We start from the raw sequence: 26,957 nt of genomic DNA, 5'->3' as shown, positions 1-26,957 counted from the left end.
ACGTCACTTGGCCCAAACATTATGATATTCCTCAAATGATTTCAGATTGCAGCTGAACCGATATCCAAAAACATGTGAGTATTTAAAATATTTATCAATTAAGTCTGACTTACTTTGAGTGGTCTTGTTTTCTTTTGGTATCATTCTTCTTGACGTTGATAATGGCTATCAAAGTTATTATAATTATGCAGTATGCTAAAGGATAACACTTGAAGAAAGAAAAGATAAATTAAGGCATTTTTGCGTCACTAGATCCACAATAATCCTATTTATTACTTAGTAATTTATTCAGTATTTTTTACATAATAAACGTTAAAATAATCAAATTTACATACCTGAATTCAGTTTAGAAAATCTATTGGTCGCCGAGTAGTGGACTTTATCGGATATTCGAGAGACATCATCTGTGCAAAGTTTTGGAACATAAAATTAATATGGAGAACTACGCAGACCAAGCAGCTATTTGATATACCTATGTAAGTCTTGTATCCTGCTTTATTTCCTTCTCCACGAAATACACGTAGTGAAGAAATAAGATACAGACTATAAATTTATACAGATTTCCATACAATATACCTTATGCCTAATACTAAATTATAAGGTTGAAAGGCTGGGCCAATTTACGAGGTCTTCTTTCAAAATTTACTTTAAATATTGATTGACTAAGTGTGAAAATAAAAAATATCCACAAAATTATGTTAAATTGATATTCTACAGAAGATCGTAGTTCGTCTGTCGTCATTTTCGGACCAGGTGGTCCATAAAGCTGGTTAATATTGTAACGCTTACTACAGCATCTAAGAGCGAATTCCAGTCAAATGCTTGATCGTGGCATCACTAACCTAGGATATTATAACTTTTCACCGAACTGATATGAGATCAATTGTGCACCAGTTATTGGCTAAACTTCGATCCCAGGGTTTAAAAAGTGGCATTCCATGTCCACGATTCCTGTCTTTGTGTAGCTGATCTTCGCCTTTGTAACTGTTTTATACGAATGTCAGAACCTTAGTTAAAATTTCTCTCCTTTCCCCATCTCACTTGAGTAAATTCCCTCTGTGCCAGCAAAAACGCCACGGAACCTGCTTGCTAATGATAGGATGTTGTTCACATACTTTTGTAAACACACCAGAAGGTCGTGGGTTCGATCCCTCGACGAGTCATACCAAAGACTTACAAAAATGGTACTAACAGCTGCCTCGCTTGGTGTTCAGCATTAGGAAGTTAGAGGTAGGACTGGTCGGCCTGATGTCAGGATAATGTGACTGGGTGGGACATCCTGCTACATGTCTGCGGCATGATGCCCCATTGCTAGACATCACTATAAACTGCCTCACTGTAGACATCGTAGCGATACGACTGACAAATTGTTAAAGCTACGTTAAAAATCCAAATCACACACACACACAACAAAATCATTTAGTATAATTTTTCTTCACAGTTCTAGCTACATATGCCATCTCTACACTTCAGATCGTTAACTCTATACTTTGCTTTCATTCTGTTGGATACAGATTTACTGAACGCCTTTGGGGTTTGTCCTGCAATTCTCAGCATTATATATTTCTTAGTTATTATGCAGTTGCTTTGTAATATTTTATTTCTTTTTGCGACATATTTATAATAGCTCTTGGCATCCTGCAATCCCAGACAGTTCGCTCAAGCACTGAGTTCAATCTAACTTTTGTCTATTCCTTCCTTTGTCATGTACACATGTTTCGATTGTTTGCGAATACACTTCTTTGCTGCTACCATTGGTATGAGAGTGTCGATCTTCTGACCGTAGTATTCCGAGTTGAACGTATATATTCTGTTTAGTAGTTAGAGCTTAGTGTCTGTACTATGTCTGTCCAGTCAGTGCTTAGTGTATATAATCTATAGTAATTACAGCTTAGTGTCTATACTATGTATGTAGCAGTCAGTGTATATGATCTATAGTAATTAGAGTTTAGTGTTTATACTCTTTCTGTAGCAGTCAGTGCTTAATGTATATAGTCTTCAGTAATTACACGCTTAATGTCTATACTATGTCTGTAGCAGTCAGTGTATATAATCTATAGTAATTACAGCTTAATGTCTGTACTATGTCTGTAGCAGTCAGTGTATATAATCTATAGTAATTACAGCTTAGTGCCTATACTCTGTAGCAGTCAGTGCTTAGTGTATATAATATATAATAATTACAGCTTAATGTCTATATTCTGTCTGAAGCAGTCAGTGTATATAATCTATAGTAATTACAGCTTAGTGCCTATACTCTGTAGCAGTCAGTGTATATAATCTATAGTAATTAGAGTTAAGTGTATATAGTGTGTCTGTAGCAATCAGTGCTAAGTGTATATAATCTATAGCAATTACTGTGTCTATATTCTGTCTGTAGCAGTCAGTGTATATAATCTATAGTAATTACAGCTTAGTGCATATACTCTGTCTGTAGCAGTCAGTGTATATAATCTATAGTAATTAGAGTTTAGTGTCTATAGTATGTCTGTAGCAGTCAGTGTATATAATCTATAGTAATTACAGCTTAATGTCTATATTCTGTCTGTAGCAGTCAGTGTATATAATCTATAGTAATTACAGCTTAGTGCCTATACTCTGTAGCAGTCAGTGCTTAGTGTATATAATATATAGTAATTACAGCACAGTGTCTATATTCTGTCTGTAGCAGTCAGTGTATATAATCTATAGTAATTACAACTTAGTGCCTATGCTCTGTCTGTAGTAGTCAGTGCTTAGTGTATATAATCTATAGTAATTACAGCTTAATGTCTATATTCTGTCTGTAGCAGTGTATATAATATATAGTAATTACAGCTTAGTCCTATACTCTGTGGCAGTCAGTGCTTAGTGTATATAATCTATAGTAATTACAGCTTAGTGTCTATATTCTGTCTGTAAAAGTTATTTGTGGTCCAAATCCATGTCTGGAACGATTTTGGATAACAATAGTTATCGCAAGCTTTCATTTCCAGAAAGGATTTAACCTCAGACAGCCCCGATAGAAAGCGAGTTTAAAATGTTTTCATTGCGCTTTACAGAATCGTATCTGCGGTTAAGATATATATATATATATATATATATATATATATATATATATATATATATATATATATATATATATATATATACGATTATCAACTATATTTAGAAAAATAAAGCATGGCGGACGGAGAACACTTTACAGAAAAATCGAATAGAGGACTGCCGGAGAACTCCAAAAGGAAAAATGGCCACACTAACGGTTTGGGTGACGTTGGAGTCCTCGACCAAAGAAACGACGTAACCCGGGAGAAAACAACTATTATATACAACCGATCCAGAGGGTTTGACCCTCAGTACTTCCGCCTGGGAGAGGTCATATATAAAGGAATGTTTTCCCATGTGTGTAAGGTGAGTATAGTTTTCGTGTCAAAAGGCTGAAGATCTAAATGATGCCTTTGGAGGAATTGTGATAACCTGATTCTTAAATCGATAATGTAAATAAAAGTAAAAATGATATTGAGATTTGTCTCTCTGACCCATTAAAAAATGGCGATGTTTATTTACCTTTATAGAAATTCTTTATTTTTCTTCTCTTCTCTTCTCATCTTTACATCTCCATCCTTTCTTGTCCCCCCCCCCCCCTTCAGAAAGTGAAGCTTGTTCAGGATGGAAAAGATTAATCGATGTTTATACATAAAAAAAGGATCAAATTTTAATTGAAAATGTGAATACAGCGATAGTGTGGTACGATCTGTAAGACTACCATATACTGTACCTTGGGGGGGGGGGGTCTGTTCAGCAAATGGAATGTAAATAGCCCTAATGTTAGACTTTTAGCTCAGTTAGTCGACAATTTGTGATAAGTTCCACGATGTTTCTGAGGTAAAGAGTGTTAACAAAGTAATTTATCATCAGTTAATGTTTATATATATATATTGCTTGTGTCATAAAACACGGATTTTAAAATAGGCCTTTTTCAAAACAGAGTTACCACAAACATGAAGTCATAGCAGCATGGATCTGTCCCCGCCGCCATGTACCTCAAGACTTCAGCAATCTTCTACGGCTCCGTTCACCCTTCCTCTCTAGGTAATATGTATAACAAGTACGTGCACGAGCATGTGCGTGCGCGTGCGACTTGCAACACATTGCTTTATAAATTTGCATGATATATAAGTATCATTATGAAGCATGTTCCTATACTTAATTACTGCAAATGAATGTAACGAAACTTTTTTAAAAAATATGGAATGAAAATAAAAGTATAAACTAGCATGGAAAATATTTGTTTGTATTGCTAGTTAATATATTTTCTGTAAGTGAAAATTCTTAATGCAGTAGTTATTGGCATTATATATGTTATTTTTCACCTCTCGTAATTTTTTTTATATATTGAATGTACAATCAAGAAATTATTGTTAAAGCTTTTAAGCAATGGATTTGCACCTTTGGACTTTCTGGACCACTGTGTACATGTAATTGTAATTACAATTAGGTATTAATACATGAGTGCATGTCCTAATTTTTGAAGCTTTCCCTCTACATACATACATACATCCACGCACGCACGCACTCACACACGCACGCACACACACAGAAACATACATACATACATACATACCCAGTCTTAATTATGGAAGTTATCGTTACTCTCTGGATTATAACTGCGATTGCGATATCGTGTTAAATTGACTTGTTTCAGTCGCATGTGGGCAACTTAAAATTAACAGTGTAATTTTGCCAAATTAAAATACCATGATTTGCCAAAATGTAAAAGTTCAAAGAATACAGTTTTCTACTTTGTTCAGACATAACAATTGTACTCTGTGATTTCGATTTAACTAATGCAAACGTAGGCGAATAGATATTTTGGTTACATTATGTTTGTAATTAGTCTTTTTTGTTCTTTTTTGTTTTTGTTTCTGTCGTCCGCCTCAAAAAGGGATCCTTAGATCTCGGTAGTGCTTATCATGTGGCTGTACCCAGCTTTGCAACATTGTGACAAGATACGAAATGGGAGTATTTCGCTTAAATGTTATTCTGGAGGGGTCTAAGAATTTCACTAAGGTCATATATATAGTATCTGACCTAGAAGTTGGGAATAAGCAATTCACATGACAAATGGCAATACACAACTGGGTATAAGTAATTCACATGACAAATGACAATTCACAGCTGGGTATAAGTAATTCACATGACAAATGGCAATACACAGCTGGGTATAAGTAATTCACGTGACAAATGGCAATACACAACGGGGAAAATAAAACGATGGGCAACTTTCGCTTCAAACGTTATTCTGCAGATATCTCCTTTTTGACCCTAATATATTAAATTATTGTATTACGTATACAAATGAGTTATTGTGTTTCTTAATCCGCATTACCCCCTCCCCCCGGATAGATTTTAACAAAACAATGTTCATTCTCTTCAGCAGGAGTTATTTGCTTGACTTAAGGGTGGTAATTGCAACAACAAACGCGCTGTTTGTGAACAATCGTCAGAATGGACAGAAATGGCATCTAATATTCTTGTGCGTTATTCTTTGCACTTCAGTAAACTAACATGTAAAAATAATATACTCGTGAACTACCAGTGACAATTATGAGGAAGTCTATTTCATATGCAAAGTCATTTACAATTTCACCCCACCCCACCCACCCACCCCACCCTTAACTACTACCTTCTCGATTGTGAAACTTATTTCAATCTCGACTAAACTGCCTTCATAGATGACTTATCTTTGTATATATAATTCACAATACCTTGTAATTCTTAATAATTATCACAGCATACTTAATTTTTTTTAATTATTATTCGTTTGTTGGTTTGGGTTCATTTCTGAGTCCTTTAAATTCATTTCGTCAATTTTCACAGAGTTTAATAGAAAACACGCATGTTAATAAATAGGTACTACTTTTACATGCTGAGAATGATAAGTCATTTTTGGGACAAAACGTCTAATGAACCACAACTCCATTTTCATAATATTATTATTTTGATTTGACCGTAACTGCACTTGAAAATAAGTGAAACGTTAACTATTTATCTGCACTTAAATTTATCCACTACTTTTAATGGACAATAATGCCACGACATATTTATTCAAATGGGACAAGTAACGGAAGAAGTCTTTTTGAATGTTTTCTTATATAAAAAAAATAAAAATGCCCTTATGCTATCACGACATCATAAATAGTTGTTTACAATATGATGGCTTCTCTGGAAAATGTGTCTATTGTCCTTCAGTGAATTTGCCTTGAATCCTCTGTGTCTAAAGATCGAACATGGATGTGTCTGTTTAAACACATTTTCGACTATTTCATATCTAAAGCCTCTTTACTGAGTGCTCTTTGAAAACATCCGTATCATAGTTTACATATTGTTGATCTTAAAGGTAGAAAAAGCTTGCGCAAGGATTATTTGCCCCATATCTATTTGCAGAAATGACGTATCACTGGACCAAAGAACTCGTTAACGTTGAGTTCTAATTATATGGAATTTGAAATGTCCCAAACGAACTGAATGATGACTTCATGTTTGGGAGAATTACACAAGTACATTGTATAAAGTTACACATGTCTTTTGTTCCGATTCGGCGGGAAAAATGAGTTTATTATGGCGCAGAGATACGTCGAGGCCGTCAAGCCGAGAGGTATTAATACTCCATATTATGTGAATTATTTCCTATGTTCCTCTACTCTTTCTAAAATACTATGATATTTCCCGCTGAATTTAAAACAAATTAGGATTCCACCCATCGGAGAATATTGCCATGCTGAACTCAGAGAAAACATCTAAACAGTTATGGTCTGTATATCTGACAGATGATAAGTATTCGTGCCAGACACAATATGAACCATTTAATATTAAACTATTCTTTATTAAATATACAGAACTACCTACATGTTTTGTTCTGAGCAGGCGGAAAGAACGAGGTTGATTTTGCGGAGGAATTCGTTGATGCTGTTAGACTGAAACGTATTCATCAGCCATACAAAAGGCGTTTTTTCTTCTCCCCAACTCAGAACAAAACGGTAGTGCGATATTACATTTATTAATGTCACATCTATTAAGCCTTTTAAATATGTGAATGCAATTTAAAATGAATTGGGATTTTTTAATGCTCGATTCAGAATTAGTGACAAACCGACGTCTAAGGAGACACTAAAGTAGTTCCATTCTGGTGGTGTGATACGGAAATACAGACAGAACATCTGTATCGAATGCCAGATTAATTGTGTAATATTGCCTGGGTATGTAGGGCATACACAAATCTATATACGTGTTTTTTCAGAGTCCGCTGTATGAACAGTTTGACATGGAGTGGAATATGTCGAGGTTGTGAGGTCGATGCGTATTTATAAACCATATCTAACAAGTTCTTTCACCGTCTCGGAACAAAACACGAATGTGGTATTTTATTTATAACATACCACATCATTTACTCTTTCTAAATACACGTAGATTTACATCGTGAATGAAATGAATCGTATTCTTTAATGTTTCTTTCGATGCGTCTAAAATATCCAAATATGTTTAACCTGGGCGTTTTGTACGAAAATACCGATTGAACATCGATACCTACGCCAGATCATCCATGTCAGATTAAATAGGTATATCATAATATTAGTTATTACATAACTATTTCATCTTACATTGTTCAGCCATATTGCTATATCATACACCAAAAGTAGAACTATTTAGGTGCTTTCTCTTACGTCCCCTCTTTGATATATGTAGGCTCATTGAAATTAACTTGTATAAATCCCAGTTCTTTTTCAGAGTGTACCAGCATTGTAAAGAAATATTTAGAAAGCGTAACAGTTAGGGTAAGGAATAAATTACAAAACTGCATTCGTGTTTACTTATAAATCGAAGGAAATAAAACAAAAACATACTATTTCATGCTGCGCACAAGGACATCTCTGCCTGTCGACCCAGAGACCTAGACCCACTCGTACACTTGTGCTCAGACTCGTTCTTTCCGCTGACTCAGACCAAGCATGTATATAATTGTTGTGTATTTATCTGCTAATGATAATGGTTTGTCATTTTAGGCCATTACTAGCTAATTATGAATTGAGGTAGCAAATTTGTCATGTGTTCATCACGATGTTTCGTTCATTGAGCTATTAAGCCAAGTTTGTTTACCTTCAGGATCATACTGTGTATGGAGGGCGGGAAGAACCTTTCGGTCATCACGAAGTATCTGCCTCTCGGTGATCTGGGTTCGATTATTCAACGTGATGCAGACAGGTGAAATCTTATTACATTCAAACCTGCATGATACCGCACAGGGGCCATACAATACACATACAACGACGCTAAATACACTGGTGTAGATATTACCCACATATTAAATGGAATTACATTATACCCAGTACCAATAAAACTCTTGACCTTTCTTTTAAAAAACAGTAAAACCATGCATGAATACATATGATGAACCTATGATAAAGCCTTGGGTGAACTACAGCTTAAATAATCCTCTTCTGATTGGAGTCCATACACAAAATCGAACATTCAGAAAGAGAAAACAGCAATGAACAGCTGGATTGGTCAAAATTTATTACTCACAAACTGCAATTGCAACAAACATGCAAAGCAAAGTGAGTTGGCATTCCCTTTAAGACAGATGTTTAGATGGTAAAGTAGTTATGTTCTACAAAACTGTGAACAAACTCGAGAATATTTCCCATGTATGAATCGAACAGGATGACCGCAAAATCGGATGTCCTAGATGTCCTTAACGAACCGAGTAATCAGCTAGGAATCCGGTCCTAGATGTCCTTAACGAACCGTGTAATCGGCTAGGACTCCGGTCTCTTGCTAAATAAAGTATACATAACATTCAATCTCTGAAAACATTAATTAATAAATCACTTAAAGAGGCAATATCTAAAAACTTATAAATAACATAACGTAGGAAGCACACCCTAAACACCTCGACTAGTAATACCATAATAACCTTGAAAATCTCTCTTCAAAACATGATTTCTACTAAGAACCTCTATAAACAGCATAGAACATCCCCCCCCCCCTTTTAGAACATTTTGAAGAAGAAAAAAAAAATCGAAAAAAATAATCGCAAGAAACACGAGGCAAATGCAACAAGAAACCAGCGATGTAAAGCAAGCAGGACCGTTCCCGAGCTCTCCTTCCCACTAATGACAGCCAGCCATTCAACTGTAAGGGACCTTTATGGACCCACAGATTGAGGCCAAACTATCAGGGTTCCTTGAATCCATAAAAGCCTGGGGGAGGTGGCACCATTCCCTTCCCCAGGAACAACTAGCAGGCTGCGGTGCAGTCAGAAAAAAAAAGTGGCACATGCACAATTGTGCGCACGCCACTATAATTAAACTCAACAACAACAACATGACCAGAGGAAAGCAACATCTTTCGCTTGTGAAGCTTCACACGTGTAAAAGACTCCCATAAAATGTTGCTGTTTTTCGCCTGATAGAACACATTTTAAATTAGCAGTTCACGCATATGATTATAAAATGCCCTAAGAAAACACTGTCTTTGCTCTAGTTTCTTATCTTGCCTTCTATTGTAGTATTAACATTACTATGCATTTTGCTGTCACTGCTTGGACTTTACATTTGTTTCCACTAATAAACGTGATATTTTTATCGTGTGGCGTTTTTTGTACACAATATGAAGCATATCCGACAATCTTTTCATTAATTAACAGACTTGCGTCTAACATTAAACTAACTTTTCAGCAAACCATCCCACCCATAACAAACCACCCCACCCCTCCTTTTTATAAGTTTACTGCAATTTCAAGCGAATGTATCGATTGGACATAAAGTTATCAGCAAGAATTGTTGATTTGGGATAAACTAATACGATGAAATACATTAGCGGTTTGACATTTTGCAAACTATTTTACCCTGTCTGACCGTAATATTAAGTCCGATTGAGCGATGCGACACACCTGGAGTCTCACTTTCTTGTCAACCTAGTAAAAACAGATTAGCTGAGCAAAGAAGCAAAAGGTGAGGAGTCAGATATCTACGGCAAACAATAACTTCCATGCCTCAGGTGTAATGCAGTTCCATTCATTGCTTAAGCCACAAAGTACTTGTTTTTTTTGCAGCAAATATTATTCTTTCGGCACTCAGAATCGAGTATCCCATTGCATGATTGTAAATCTTAATTTTTCACGTGTGAAATTATAAAGACATATATTTCATGCGAAAATGTAGGAACTGAAAAAAATAGGAAAAATACAAAACGTGATATTTTAACGAGTGGCAAAGCCACAATTAAAATATATCGTTTGATGGTACTATATCTTAAACGTGTCGAGAAAAGAAATTTTTCCTTTCATTATATGCCAAACTTGCTCCAGAATCAAAGTTTAGAAGATTAAGCTCACCCTTAGGCATAACACGTTCCTCCCCACCCTTTTTTGTAAATTCATCTCACTTTCATACGTTAATCATATAAATATTCGTAATCTAAGAAAGCGGTAGGATTATGTTAACTTAATCTGCGTCCGTAAATTACATTTGTTTCATTCTGAAAACTATTTAACCCTATCTGAAAACAATGCAAGTCCGATTTAGCAATGCATCGCTGCGGGTTTATCGTTGTCAAAGAAGTAAGTGAAATAACTTCAGAGAGATGCAGTCGGTGTCTGGTTAAATTTCTTTACCAAAGATTAATTTATAAGTCTGTAGTGTAAGTCAGTATCTTTTTATTGATTTTAGCTCACAAAGTACTCATTTTATGTTTCTACAGGTACAACGTTTGTGGTCATACACAATGACGTATTGCACGGCATGAGTGGAAACTTTACATTTTCACATGTGAAAATATAGGAATGAAGAAAAAAATGTAAAACTTATTTCGCATATAAGTTTCTACATTTCACACTTTGGTAAATAATAATTGTTTTAAGCAAGTTTTAAACAAAAGATGAAATATGTAAGGAATTAAGGCAAACAAAAAAAAATCTTGTCATTATACACCAAACTCTATATTGAATCAAAACTTAGAAGATTAGGCACAAACACTCTTATCAAACCACACCCACCCCAATTTTCGGACATTCGCATAATTTTATACCCTATTCATGGGTTGACCAAATAAATATCAGCCATTCAGATATCGGTAGGAATGGGATGACCTAATAAGTTGCATTTGTCAAATTTTGCAAACTATCTGACCCTGTCTGACGGACAAGCAAGTCCAATTCAGCGGGTTTATCACTGTTGTCAAGATAGTAAAAGGAAAATTACTTTGTAGGAAAGTGAAGAGCGTCAAGTCAGATTTTTTTCACCAAATATATTGTTCGTGTCTGAAAGGTAACGCAGCTTCCATTTATCAGTGGCAGTTCACAAAGTACTCATATTTCTTCGCTGCATGTACGCTTCTGTTGGTAACACACAATTAAGCGTCGAATGGCATTACGAAAAATTATGTATTTTCACAGGTAAAAATATAGGGATATATTTTCCACATGTAAAAATATGGGAATATAATAGATATGAAATTTATGTCTCGAATAATGCTCCATATTTTACGCTTATTTATTTTAGGCGCCTCTTTGGAGAGGTCCATTCTCAGTTCCTAGTGGCAGGTCTCTTGGTAGCACTGGAGTATCTTCATAGTAACCACGTGGTACATGGCAACATAAAACCGTCCAAGATTCTGATAGACAAAGCCGGCTATCCTGTTCTGGTAACGATTTTCAATTTTTTGTTGTTGAGTTTAATTATAGTAGCGTTCGCACAATTGTGCATGTGCCACTTTTTTCTGACTCCATCGCAGCCTGCTAGTTGTTCCTGGGGAAGGGAATGGTGCCACCTCCCCCAGGCTTTTATGGATTTAAGGAACCCTGATAGTTTTCAATGACGATAAAACTTTGTATAGGTTCATCATATACTATAATTTTTCTTTTACTTTTTCTTTAATTAAAGTCAGGAATTGCGGATACCTAGTAAACACGACTATTCAATTTTCAATATATTTTTATAATTAATATATAAAGGATATTAAACACTTAAAATGAAATTTACGAAATCTTTTGCGAACCATGGTGAGCAAATGAGAGGCTACTGAACGACTTGGACAAAATTTAATTTTGGAATTAACAGCAATGCAACGTTCTATTTGTTGTACAATAGAATGTGCATATTTTATTGGACCAAACTTTAAAACTTTAAAATAGTCTAGTGTACTGAATTTGAACAGCCGTAAAATCGCCCGATCTCTTGCTCTTTTTCCTCACTTGACGTAATTACGTTATTTGTGGAGTCATGAAGTGTTGTTTATAGGATGGATACAAGTTGTGCCCAAGTCCGGTGGGCAATGACAGCTATTCTTGTGTTAACAAGAAGAGAAAAAGAACCAAACACTTGCATTTGCAATTTAACGGGGGTTTTTTTTTTTGGGGGGGGGGGAGGGTAACAAGGCGCGCGCCCTATATGTTGATTGTACTTAAACCGTTTCCGGGGACGGCGCGCGATTCTGATCGGTTGACATAAAACAGTCCATGTACATGATCAACTTACAAACAGACCCTCGAAGATCAACTGTGAAAGTGAATCGTGTAAACGTATAATATGCCATTTATGAGGAATACAACAGCTTTTGTTGTTGTTGTTGAGTTTAATTATAATGGCGTGCTCACAATTGTGCATGTGCCACTTTTTTCTGACTGCACTGCAGCCTGCTAGTTGTTCCTGGGGAAGGGAATGGTGCCACCTCCCCCAGGCTTTTATGGGTTCAAGGAACCCTGATAGTTTGGCCTCAATCTGTGGGTCCATAAAGATCCCTTACACTTGAATGGTTGGCTGTCATTAGTGGGAAGGAGAGCTCGGGAACGGTTCTAATTGCTTCACATCGCTGGTTTCTTGTTGCATTTGCCTGGTGTACACCAGCTACCAGAATGTTTGGCAATACAGTATGTGACACTACACACATTTGCAGCACCGACGTTAGCAAAAGTTGGACCCAATTTTGATCATTTTGGAGGCCCCCTGTATTTACGAGCGGGGCCCACTGTGAGAACGGCATTTGGAAATAAACTTTTAAACAAATTTTATGTGATATTGAACTCAATTTGTTCTACATTGCTTTAAAATTACTCTCTCTCTCTCTCTCTCTCTCTCTCGATCGATCGATCGATCATGTTTTTAAAAATTACTAACGCGTGGGACCTCTGTGACCGCGGAGCCAGATTGAGCCAAATCGGTCTAATCTGCCTAAGGCCGGCCCTGCACATTTCAAACCCTATTGTAATTGATACACAAATAACAATACACACCTCTTATTATGGAGCAGCAAATTTCACTTTTTTATTTTTCGCTACTTATATCACTTAGACTAAATCCACTTCATTGGTTCAAGAGAAATTATCTTTTTTATCTACTCGGAAAGTTTCTTTCCTGTCCATTTGGAGAATACAAGAGGATTGTTTCTTTTCCGCCAATGCATACGCATGATGCGGAATGTCAGTTGTTTTGGGTGGGGCCCAAAGTACGATGAATAACAACATAACTGGAAACCAATGCCGCATGCAATTCGATATTGATACCTGGATATGACTATATTCATACACTTGTCCAACAATGTTGTGCACTCATTTGAATATAAAATGTGTGTTAATATTAACGTAAATAACATGTTAGTTATCAGAAAAAGTTAAATAATTGTATTTTTTCCTTGGTTTTATCGTGAAATATTTTGAACAATATGACTATTAAATTACTTTTGTCTAAAACCAAGGAAGTTACTCATTCCTTTTATTCATAACTTCCGTGATCGTGAATTATTCAACATAATCGCAACTGAGACATCTTTTATCAGCTGATCATCTTGTACTCCATAAGCCGGGGTCTAACCTTTTTGTATTTTTCAATGTGTAGTGAGTAGAAGAATTGCCTTTGTTCGTTGTTTGAACGTTGTATTTTCAGGAAGGCACTGATTAAAATCCTTTTGGTTGGCACATCTCAGTATCATTTCACTATGGGATTTCTTTTATGAATACATCTGTAACACAATATTATTTTAACACTGAAAACAGCAATCACACGATACTGTTATAATAATTTAGATAAATAATCATTGCACTGTGTTGAGATTCGCAATACAGGATTTTCTGACATGTATGAACTTAAGCGAAACAAAGTGTACTTCCTGATTTTAATATATATATATATATATATATATATATATATATATATATATATATATATATATATATATATATATATATATAGACGGGTTATATTACCGGACACTGTAAAGATTTCAAACAGGACGGGACAAACCGCAGCACCCTGCAGTATTGCCCACCAGAACGGATCCGTTATAATACGATGGACTATCCTGGAGACATCTTCAGCGTCGGCTGCGTGGCTTACGAGATTATCACTGGAATGTAAGTAATCGATTTTTAATGTTATGCAGGTTTTGTACGGGAAATATTTCTCAACCCACGTCTTTATAACACGCAAAGGTTTTTTTAGGGGAGAGACATACATAAAAAGTGCATTACAGACATCGTCTGTTAGTAAATACTTGAGAATTATTTTCATTTTATTTGGTCTACTTCTGACCCAGAAAGGCATAATTTTGTTGTTGTAGCTGATATTGTTGTTGTTTTAAAAAGCAAAAAGATTCACCATTTCCTGGAATTGTAGAGAATTGTTTATTATTTAGCCGTGAACATTTTCTGCCGTGCTATAAGAATTGTTTGAATCAGTGCAATTACTGTGGAGTTTCTTTGTTACAGTGCATCCTTCGCTTCAGACCATACAGCTATTTAACATTTATAGGTTAACAACATGACTCATGGAAAAAGAAAACCATTACCATTTTGGAAAATAACAACATGACTCATGGAAAAAGAAAACCATTACCATTTTGGAAAATAACAACATGACTCATGGAAAAAGAAAACCATTACCATTTTGGAAAATAACAACATGACTCATGGAAAAAGAAAACCATTACCATTTTGGAAAATAACAACATGACTCATGGAAAAAGAAAACCATTACCATTTTGGAAAATAACAACATGACTCATGGAAAAAGAAAACCATTATCATTTTGGAAAATAACAACATGACTCATGGAAAAAGAAAACCATTACCATTTTGGAAAATAACAACATGACTCATGGTAAAAGAAAACCATTACCATTTTGGAAAATAACAACATGACTCATGGAAAAAGAAAACCATTACCATTTTGGAAAATAACAACATGACTCATGGAAAAAGAAAACCATTACCATTTTGGAAAATAACAACATGACTCATGGAAAAAGAAAACCATTACCATTTTGGAAAATATTCATGCGGTTGAGTATAAGTGTTAGTTACCACACAACAACTTTTGGATAGAATTTCCACTACTTACTGTCAAAGAGAGGGAATGAAAACACAGCTATCGGATTTTGTCGTCATTGTCATTGATTTCGTCCTCCTCTATATTTTCATTATTATTATTATTATTATTATTATTATTTAGTACTCCCTTTGATGGAGGATCAAATACAGAGACGAGGAAACGTATTCTGGACCGAAAGTTGAAGCCAAAATATGATGTAGAACTGTTTTCCTTTGCCGGAGAGCTTTTTATTAATAAATGCCTGAGGTAAGTTAATGGCCGATCACTTGACTAACATTAGCACATGAACAGTTGGCCAGGTTATGAATAAATTCATGAGTCTTTACGGACCCTGGGCCCGAGTGGTCTAAAATTCTCGCCTTTACTGATCACTGTCATCTCACCTCTGTCTGGCTGGGTTTGAGTCCAGGGTTATGCCACTGTGGATCTGAGAAATCTGCCAGTAGCTTCACGTGGATTGGTGATTCTTACTGGGGTTTACCGGGGCACTTATGTACAAATTATACTGGCCGCCATGTATAGCCTTTTCTTGCGCTGAGAAATGGCTTTAAACCGAACAGAACAATAACAACAACCATGAGTCTTTTGTGTGTCCTTGGATGTGCATTCGACCTTTTGACTGAAGCGTGAAAACATGCGGCCACACATAGCTAAAGAACGTGGATGTTGTTACTTACATCTGATGTTTGTATTAAAATGTGTGAATGTTGTCAATGATGGGACCTACAAAAGATAATCTTACTTGAGGCCGTTATCCGTAACCTCGCCATTATTTTGTGAGTGAGCTCTAAATTTTGTTCTCATTAAAGCATGATTCTTTTACTAAGAAAAAAAACTATGTGGCAGGATTTGTTCTAACATTTAAATCCCATCTGGGTTTCCATTTTTCCATGGCAACATACCGAGTCAACTATCCGCTTCTTTGGAAAGGACAGGTGCAGCATGTCAATACTAATGCGTAAGCATTGCTGTGAAATGACCTTGAGGCCAGGGTAGAAATGTTAAACAAGTCTGACGTTGAATGAATTGTCCTTGCGTCATAGTATTATAATAAAATCCATCAAAAGGGGTTTAGGAAGTATACGTTATGGGGAAACTTGAAATAAAACCTGACACGGAATACATTGTCCTGACTTCAAAATGATTCATCCCAAGTATGAAGAAAATCCATCAGGGCAAAGGAAAAAACTCAGATCTTTCTAATTGTTGATGTTGTGGTTGCAACGCCATTTATCAGTACGTGTTAGGCTATACATGGCGCCCAGTATCTCTGGTGGAGAAAGAACCCGGAAAAGCCCCAGGAACAAACACAGGCCCAACAGAAGCTACTCGCAAGCTTTCTCACATACCCGCGTTGGCCGAGCCCAAGATTCGAACTCACATATATAGAAGGACATTGACAGAGGTGAGATGTCAATGATATGCAAAAGTAAGCGCTTTAGACCACTCGGTCCCCGGGGACCCTAAGAAAACCTTAAACAAATTATTTTATAACGGACATTGAATTCAGGGTTATAGGAGAAAGCTAGCATGTCGATGAGTGAACTATCTTTGCTTAATAATGATCCATGACATGGGCAATCTAAGCAACAAGAAATACTTGAACCCAAACCTAAGTTAAAGGGGTGAGATAACATATCGTAGAATGATTTGATCTAGTTTCACTAAAATGCTTAATCCCCCCCCCCGCCTCCAATTTAGATTACGCATTTCTTGCTAATATTTCCGATTATTTCGATTTTTAAGGGGTAGATACAATACTAATGATAAATAGTAACTCTTAAATTCAGAATTTGCATACATAGCAGTATAGGAAATCCCTAATAATTTTCAGAATGAAAACATGATTAATTTCATGAAAATGCATGATATTATTAGTGTTTGTAATCCTTAATGCATGATTAGTGTGAAATCACTTTTGATTGTCTAGAAGTGTTAACTCCATCTCAGACTTGTGCTCAACGTTCTTTGACGATGTGATTGATAGTTGCATTGAATCGTGAACCGTCATTCATAATTCTTGGGCGATGTGGTTGATAGTTGCATTGAACCGTGAACCATCGTTCATAACACTTGGGCGATGTGATTGATAGTTGCATTGAATCGTGAACCATCGTTCATAACACTTGGGCGATGTGATTGATAGTTGCATTGAATCGTGAACCATCGTTCACAACACTTGGGCGATGTGATTGATAGTTGCATTGAATCGTGAACCATCGTTCATAACACTTGGGCGATGCTGCTGTAGAACATCTGAGAATATACTGAACTCCATGATTCTGGAAAAGTTCACAGAATGTATGTACTAGTTTAAGCATTCGTAACCTGTATGCAAGAATCTGTTTTCCAAACATTACCAGTACTGCTGAAAAAGAGAAAACAGTAAAGTTTGCAACGATTTAAGAATAAAATATTGCAAGCAAATTCCATCATAGAGATAATAACGAAATAAGCAAGCATTTTGGACATATAATGACACTGCTTATTGGAAATTTATATTAGAATTATGCTTCCCCACCCCTTCTCTTCCGGTAAATTTTAATCTATATATATATATATATATATATATATATATATATATATATATATATATATATATATATATATACTAAACCTAACATGGCTTTTAAAGTGTTGGTATAAAGCAAATTGATATACCAAAAATTATTGGTATATCAAATTGTCATCCGCCCATGGCGCAATGAAACTATATATAAACATTCTTTCAACACTGCAATGAAGAATTTCCACTCATTAATCATTAATGACGTATAGTCCCCGTTTTTTAAATGAATTTAACATGGTACCCAATTTCATCGCAATTCTTTCTTTTTTTCCGTTCCCCTCTCCCCTCTCATGCATAAGTGGCAACATACGCAGAAATATGAAGTGAGAGAGAAAAATAATTTGGGTTGGATGAAAACCTTAAAACTGAACTTGCACCAAGGGACCTACAATAATATGGTTTGTTGTAACGGTGTGTTTACACTTTCCTTGCGATCGTTCTACATTGTTCATAGTATCAATGGCCCGTCGACACTGTAAGTTAAATATGTCGGTTACGAGGCACACATACTGTAACGTGGTCAGTAGTAATGTTAATTAAAGCATAATAATAACTTAGATCGACTGTACATATAGTAAAATCTTTTAATGACCTCTTTTGGGTCGTAACTGTTTCTTAGTTTCTATTCCACGCTAATATCCATACGCCAGTACGTAAATGCCTGAACGTGTTCCAGTGGCCTACATTCTTCATAAAAACAATCTTTCATGTTTAAATCATAAGTGTGTCTTATATTTATTTAATTAATGTGAATAAAAATATACACTTAAAAAGAAAACAGTCAACTTACTAATTTGCAAACGTGATTATGAACAACAAGAAAAGGCAAAAAACTACATATAGCGGACACACTCTCAGGGATTAGAGGAGTTCATTTACTCGGTCAATACACAGTTGCCCGCAAATCTTAACTTCGTTCACAGGGTAAAGATGTGAATTTATATGTGATAAAAGTAAAATATATGTATAGCATGTACGTTGTATCAATGATATACCACTCGTTTCCTCGTTTCCTTTTTATTAAAAATGTATGCATGTTTTATATATTTGATTTAATTTATATCTGATTTAATTGTTTGTAAGTTTTAAAATCTTTTTATTTTTTTTAATTTCATTATATGTCAAAATAATGTGATTTTGTTTACTAGGAACTCGATAGTTACCCGAAAATAGTTTGACCTTGACTGATTCATTTGTAAAAACAAAGCTGACCTAGTTCCCGACTTTAATTCAAAATAAATAACAGTCACGTGAACAAGTTCTTTTTTATTGTGGGAATAATAAGGGTGAGATCGAGGATGTACTGGATACGTGACCCTCGACTTGTAACTAGTTTTTAGTGAAATAAACAACTTTTTTAAATGTTATTCTTAGACTAAAATTATTGGTTTTTGTCAGGGCCAAGTTGAGAGTATATGATGTAAACATCACGTGACCCTCATCCGGGCATCAGTTTTGCGCAGTATTCATGTTTTAAACCATTGTTTAAGAGAAATAATCTCAGTCTGGGCTTGAAACATTTGATGTTAAATAGTTTTCTTCTGTTGTAACTAGTTTATTAGTTATATGTTAATGTTTCTTCGGATTATTTGGATTCTGAAAGATTGGTCCGTTTCTCTGGAAATATTTGAATGTTCATACAGAATTCTTGAACAAAGACATTCCTTACAAAATTTTATTCTGATTTCTAACACCGGAGTGGGTTTTTGTGTTTCTACAAGGAACTGTAAACAACAGCACTGTACAGGATAAAGCATACGTCATCGCCTTCCATCTTGGACTCTTCGTCAGGACTCGAACTTGAATTCATTAAAACATTTCATTATTGGGACTTCTAAAATTGTATTCGTGCATTATTCTTGGATTATTTTTTCATCTGATTTTTAAAACCGTAAGTTCTTATTTGTTCATTTTTTTTACAATATCTTTCCAGGGAAATAAATTGTTTTTAAAAAAAATTCAAAGCTTGTTGTTTTCACTCTTTCTTGTGTTACTATTTGTTAACATACATCTCGTGGTATATCATTGACACAGCGTACAACATACATATATATTACTGTAGAAGCCACCACATAAAAAACCATAACATATCATTCAATTTTATAAAAGTATTAATAAATAATTCACTTACGAAGCACCTATAAAAAACTAAGGAAACCGCAAAATCGGATGCCCTAGATGTCCTTAACGAACCGAGTAATCAGCTAGGATTCCTGTCCTCGATGTCCTTAACGAACCGTGTAATCGGCTAGGACTCCGGTCTCTTGCTAAATAAAGTATAAATAACATTCAATCTCTAAAAACATCAATTAATAAATAACTTAAAGAGGTAATATCTAAAAACTTATAAATAACATAACGTAGGAAACACACCCTAAACACCTCGACTAGTAATACCATAATAAATCTTGAAAATCTCTCTTCATACATGATATCTACTAAGAACCTCTATAAACAGCATAGAACATCCCCCCTCCTTTTAGAACATTTTGAAGAGAAAAAAAAAAAAATCTCGAAAAAAACAAAAAAAAAAAAAGGCAAATGCAACAAGAAACCAGCGATGTAAAGCAAGCAGGACCGTTCCCGAGCTCTCCTTCCCACTAATGACAGCCAACCATTCAACTGTAGGAACCTTTATGGACCCACAGATTGAGGCCAAACTATCAGGGTTCCTTGAATCCATAAAAGCCTGGGGGAGGTGGCACCATCCCTTCCCCAGGAACAACTAGCAGGCTGCGGTGCAGTCAGAAAAAAGTGGCACATGCACAATTGTGCGAACGCTACTATAATTAAACTCAACAACAAATACATATATATATATATATATATATATATATATATATATATATATATATATATATATATATATATATATATATATATATATATATATATATATAAGTTTACGGCTTTGTACAAAATTGGTAATGTGATATTACATATACAAGTACTCTCATATGATCAGAGAAATAATAAATAAGTTAAAATAAATTGGTAACGTTATGTCTGGTTCACATTTTATAACATATTAAGAAAACATTTGTGGATAAGGATGGGGGTGGCGAAACGCCAAAAGAAAAATCAATACCCATAGGAAAGCGTTCAACAATACATTTTCACAACATTCGTAAAATTGAAGCTGATGCATTTATAACAGAGATTTCATACATCATCTACTAGCATTTATATTTTTCACAGAAAATGTGCCCCCGACCGGTTTCGCATCGGACTAGACATGAAGAATGTCTGCAGGGAGGAGTAAGTATTTCTGTCGAGTAAAGAACACAAGATAACCTCGGTTTTCAGTTGTTTCTTTGAAAAAAGTGAATTCACTACTAACAGAACAAGCGTGGCAATACCCCATGGAGTAATTTTTAGTAAGAAAAGAAGAAGCATGAACATAGCCTATGTAATTATTTTAGTAATAAAACAATAAGTGTGACCATAGTCTATAGAGTAATTTTCAGCAATAAGTTAACAAGCAATCCCATGGATACGTTTTTAGAAATAGAAGAACGAGTATGCCATAAACCATGGAGTAATTGTCAGTAAGCATAAGCGTGACCATAGCCTATAGAGTAAATTTTGGTAATAATCGAATGAGCGTGACGATAGCCCATGGAGCAATTTTCAATAATAGAATAATAGGCGTGACTATAGCCCATAGAGTAATCTTCAGCAGAAGAAATGGTTCGATTTGTCGTTGTTAACAGCACTGTATTCCCGCCATATCCACCAAACAGTTCGCTATTGATAAAGTTTTATTATAATTTATTTTGTGACGTGATATTAGTAGAGTTATACAATGATCTTTTCTCATTTAGTCGTCGTAATTTTTAACTGTTTGCATGACTGAGTGCTTTATTTCAGCATTGCTCCAAAGTGTTAAAGAAAACGTGCACAATATGTGTGCAGTGGCGTACTAAGAGCGAATTGTATCCGGGACGACGATGTTGGCCCAAGGGGGTTTTGGCGCCCCAAAACCTCTGGCGCTCGGGACATAAGCGCTGTCCGCCCCTGTCTCCCCTTCTTAGTACGCTACTGTGTGTGTGCGTGGAAAGTAGGCTGTGTAATCTATGGACATTTATGTAAAATAAAAAACACTTATTAATAAATCCTCATTTTTGCACGAAATAATGTTTCTATTTTGATATCCGATTATTTGTACCCTAGACCAATGCGATCGGGTTACACAGGGAACGAATGTGCGCCTGGTAATATTCAGTTGGAAGTTTATAAATTTTAAATTTGATAAACCAAGAAAACCAAACGATACCAAAGATGGGTGCCTTGGACACCAATAAAGTGGAAATGTAATGAAATGTAATTAATTATTTACATTGAATTTGTTTTTGTAAAATCAAAAGTATTATAATATCGGTGAAAAAGCCAACATAAGCCCAAACCTATAGCAAAAGAGCTACTCTCGGAACTCTTGAAAGAACACCCTTCCATGCTATTTTTTTCTTTTCTTCAGAGGTAATTTTAATACTGTTAATTTATAATGTATATTCCTTTTGTCTGCTCTGTTCTCAGATGGTTCAGCTGCCTTCCCGTGCATGCGGTTAAAAGACAAAGGTATCCGTCCCCCATACTGCACGTGGTAAGTACTTAATGCATCGTCCGATAATATCACGTGATACCGATTCTAATCAAAGAAAGTCACGTGTGCTTTTCTCTTATCAATCATTATATAATGTCTTTTTTTGTTGAATCTAGCAGCAGTGGGTGTGAGAGAGGTAGTTATTGGGAGCCGAGCTAAGTATATCCGTCCTCCAGGCTGATTCACCACTTAAAAAACAAAAACAACCCCGACTAACAAACGACAAGCTTTCATTTTTAAATGTCACGCCAATGTTTCCAATGGTAAAGCAAAACATTAGGTATGTTCATAAAGTAGATTCTTTCTTTGAAATGTATTAAAAATGCATGTCCAAAACCACAAGATATATGCCACTTTGGAACATTTTTTTTTTTTTTTTTTTTTTGTTAGCTAGTGAAATGCCGCATCGCGTGTTTCACGTGCGTTTGGAATAGATATCGAGTCGGACAGACAACACACAGCTTAGTATGAATTTCCAGCTAGACTTTTAATGGTCTTCTTATGGTCTTGGGCTTTTCCACTGGCTTTTATTTCGTTTTCGTTTGTCACTTCCTTGATTGCAACGGAATCCGACGGGTGAGCCTTGTGCTGTGCGATGAAGTCCGTATTTCATCTTTCATCGACCGCTTCTTCCAAGAATCGCTGATTATATTTAGACTTGCTTCAGCCAAGACAAATTTCATCGTGGTTTTAGCATTAATGTATAGCTGCTGGATACTAAAAATTCCGGCTACATAAATCAGACCACAATTTAAATAATGATGTGATCTCAAGGCAATCGCAATGGGGTCAGCAATATTCCATACCCACCACAAAGGTACCCAGAGACACAGCTTTCAGCGTAGTGTCAACATCAAGCACTTCTCAATGCAGGTGCATACATTTTGAAAAGAGTGCGCCACTGTTCAGCCTCTGGTCGTAAACCGGTTTGAGTTGAAGTTTAATGACGTCAGCAGTGTGGTCAAGAGCACTGATAACGGACAAACCTCACCATAAATGGCACCTGCTGCTGGATGTATTTGGCAGAAATTAAACAGACGGCAGAACCTGAAAAAATCTTACAAGATGTTGCTATCAAATGGCTCGTGGCAGATTCACCTGCTCTTTTAGTGTCCATAGGCGTTGTTCGGGCTGCCAACACGAAACTGCTGAGTGTCTTTTGGCTCGTAGACCCAAAGCACGTCGATGCTTCAGGCGATGTAGCGGTTATTTTGCTGTTGTTTACGGTTTAGCTCGTCATTGACCTTCTGCATCCTGGACGAGTTATAACGAAATCACGGGCCTTTTCTTGCTGCTTACATGTGAAAGCTTATTCTGGAAAGCCTTGCAGATTTCTTGCTCTATAGTACGTGCTTCATCTCATTATCTCCAGCTGGTGGCACAGCGAAACGCTCTAGTTGAGACAGGTACTTCAGTTTGGACGTTGCCAAATAACCGAAGTTGGACTACTGATGGTAGTCGACAATAATCCAAAATGTTCAGGTCTTGTATAGTACGATCCTGGGAGCTGTGTACACTAATTGCATAACCAAAACGCGAGTCTGTGTTGTTTGCGAAAAGTAAAGCGCTCTTAGGGGCTACAGTGGAAACTTTGATATCTAGTTTAGCATGAGCTCTCGCTACTCACTTGTCCATTGAACTGTAGCAAAGACATTTTGGCGACAGCTGTCATGTGAGTGGTAGATGTGATATGAAATGCATCATTTCTTGTAGGTCTCTATGGGCCTTGTCCTTGGCACTGTAATCAACCTTTATCTCTTCGTAGCTGCCGTTGCATTCTGCTAGAAAGAACAGCCAGTCATGTGGCAGATCACCAGCCCAAGCCACTTGATAAAGGTGTTGACAATGTGGCTACGGAATGTGCACATCTCGACCAAATTAATAATACATCAAATGTGTTTCTAACTTATTAATTTTATTTTTATTCCTTTTGGCCATTCCAGCGGAAACAAAGTGGTAGGTTCTTGTGCTGATATCACCACCGTGCCAACTAAAGGTGATGTTCTACCTTTTGAATGTCAAAGGGGACTTCGGGTTCCTCGATTTCAATAGTGCCAATGACTCAACTTCCTGATGCAGGGCCTTCTCGTTCTATGCAAAAAAGTCCACAAACGGTTGAGATGCTATTGGAGTTGCTGCAGTACTACGTGGCAAAAGGGTTAAGGGGGCCATAACCCTTAATACACTTATACCGTACTTCATAAAATCAGTTCAACTGCCCGTAATTAGAGTGTGTGTGACATTATTAAGTTATATAACTCTTGTTACCACTCTGTGCTTCCTAGTGTGATCCAAGTGAAAGCATTTTTCTCCAAGGCATATATCCTGATCATTAGATACACCCTAGAGACCAGGCCAACATTGGTGTGTAGGGGGTGGGGGGTGGGGATGAAGGGTGTTACTTATATCTCGATGCTAATCAAAAGATGAACATATTTTTCGAACATGCCTTGTTTAAGTCTTACGGTTGGTAGCCGTGGCGGGCCGTTTTAAAAATAGGGGCTGATGGATTGTTGGTCCTTTTGTGCTCCTAAAAGGGGTTGGATATAGAAGATGGCTGTCTCAGCTCACAATACCTTCCGCTCTTGGAAATCATACTGGCGTAAATAAAGATACAAAAATAAAAATCAATAAACAAAGAAATACGATATATAAAAATGATATAAAACATCTTTGGGTAAGAAGTGCGTAGTATAATGTATTTTTGTAAATCTGCTGAATCATTTTATTTGTGGTTATTATTTCAATCTTAATGGACGCTGAAATTACTTCTTTTTCCCCATCTTTCAATTTACTAATGTTAGCAATAGTCTCAGAAACATCGTATATGCTCTCTCTCTCTCTCTCTCTCTCTCTCTGTATATATATATATATATATGTGTGTGTGTGTGTGTGTGTGTGTGTGTGTGTGCAAAGTTGGCACTCCAACACACAGAAAGGTCAGTTTATTTTGCTAAACTATAGATGGACATGCGGCATCACAGACTGCTAATATTCCTGACGGATGAAATGAAGTAATAATGAAAGTTTACCCTTCTTTGTCCTATATAAATTATAAGAGCAATCAAATGGAACAGACATCGATACAACGCGTGTCCTAAAATTGTAATAGGTCAGTATCATGATAACAGATGTGGTTGGTTTAAAGTCAAAATTCTATTTCAGCTGAATATGGTCACCAAGATAGACACAATGGAAGAGCAGGAAGAAAAACTAATCCATTACAATTGGGGTCATGTGATGGACGCGATGTCGCCCTATAGGGCCACTATGTAGACAGACGATGCGGTCTAGTGGAATCATTAGTATGACCCAGTAAATGCATCCATATTCACGTTTAGAACGCATTCATACATACATCTTTAGCGGTATACTTTGAAAAGTTATTCAGTTTATGTCAAAATGCACTGAATATATTTCCTAATATCTTAAATACAATTTAATGAGTTCATATGCAGTGTCAACTCACCTCTAAAAACCTTTACTTTAATCTATATGAAGGAGTTAAAAAACAAATTTTTATTGATGATTAAAATGAAGAAAAAAAAACGAAGATATTTTATACCCATATGGATAATAAGTAGATGTGCAGATGCTGGGAAATGGGTACGCTGAGCTAATTATGACGCTTGTATCGTAATAAGTTGTTATGACTTTATATGGAGCTATTATTGTAAAGAAGATGTCTTCGCTGATTTTCCAGAAAGGAGGGCACAAATTCCGGCATACTAATTTGGAAATGAAACTAGACATGACGAGACCACACTTAATCTCAATGAACTAAATAGGAAATATTACGGTATCAAGACTGCCCAGCAGCTGTTTAGACTACCATATTTATTGAACATGATATTTTGATAAAATGTTTTTCATTTAGTATTGTTTACACGAATATCAAGTCATCAACTATCAAAGAAATAGTCACAGTTTTAAGTCGATATACATTTATTTTATCCAAAATGATATCAACTGATGATTTATTATATAAATCGTATTTTATAAGCTAGACTTTTCGGAGATTTGTTTTTTATATTATAATCATTTTAAGAGAATTTTTATTTATAATTTAGATAACTATATATTTTGCTAAAACTGTCTTTAAATTTATAACATTTTTGATCTTCTCTTTCATGTACCTCCGAATCTTTTAACTAATAAAAGCCACTAAATAATATTTTATGTGTCCTTGACTTCAGTGAATTGACTTCATTTGCAGAATTAAAACTGTTATTTCTTACCTTGTTTTTTTCCGAACAATATCTTTGAACTCAGCCAATTGTTGGCGACCAAATGAGAGAAGGTGACACAAGTGATACGAGAAACGATTGTAAAATAAATTGTGCATTTTATTAGCAGAAATGCAAATGTAAGCGAGTGATGATTCGACAAAATAGAATCAGCTGAAGAACATTGTTCCTCC

The 26,957-nt window shown here is 35.8% G+C and overlaps 1 protein-coding gene across 2 annotated transcripts; it reads left to right on the top strand.

The window, feature by feature from the left end:
• LOC149786811 (uncharacterized) lies at nucleotides 1-26,564 on the top strand. Of its 2 annotated transcripts, none has more exons than XM_089978264.1 (10): nucleotides 1-74; nucleotides 3,152-3,393; nucleotides 3,971-4,074; nucleotides 8,146-8,244; nucleotides 11,544-11,685; nucleotides 14,268-14,389; nucleotides 15,486-15,611; nucleotides 21,133-21,192; nucleotides 22,471-22,537; nucleotides 25,703-26,564. In XM_089978264.1, the coding sequence occupies exons 2-10, from the start codon at nucleotides 3,163-3,165 to the stop codon at nucleotides 25,811-25,813; spliced, it is 1,062 nt and encodes a 353-aa protein (XP_089834390.1). In that variant the 5' UTR covers nucleotides 1-74; nucleotides 3,152-3,162; the 3' UTR covers nucleotides 25,814-26,564. The 2 variants fall into 2 exon arrangements, with proteins under 2 accessions (XP_089834390.1, XP_089834389.1); XM_089978263.1 differs by having other exon boundaries at nucleotides 14,229-14,389; nucleotides 25,703-26,560.
• Nucleotides 26,565-26,957: the final 393 nt, after the last annotated feature.

Source organism: Sinohyriopsis cumingii, chromosome 12, assembly GCF_028554795.1.
Source record: "Sinohyriopsis cumingii isolate HCF-2022 chromosome 12, ASM2855479v2, whole genome shotgun sequence".
Taxonomy (NCBI): domain Eukaryota; kingdom Metazoa; phylum Mollusca; class Bivalvia; order Unionida; family Unionidae; genus Sinohyriopsis; species Sinohyriopsis cumingii.
Note: the sequence above shows the minus strand (reverse complement) of the source record. Positions and strands in the feature narration are given on the sequence as shown.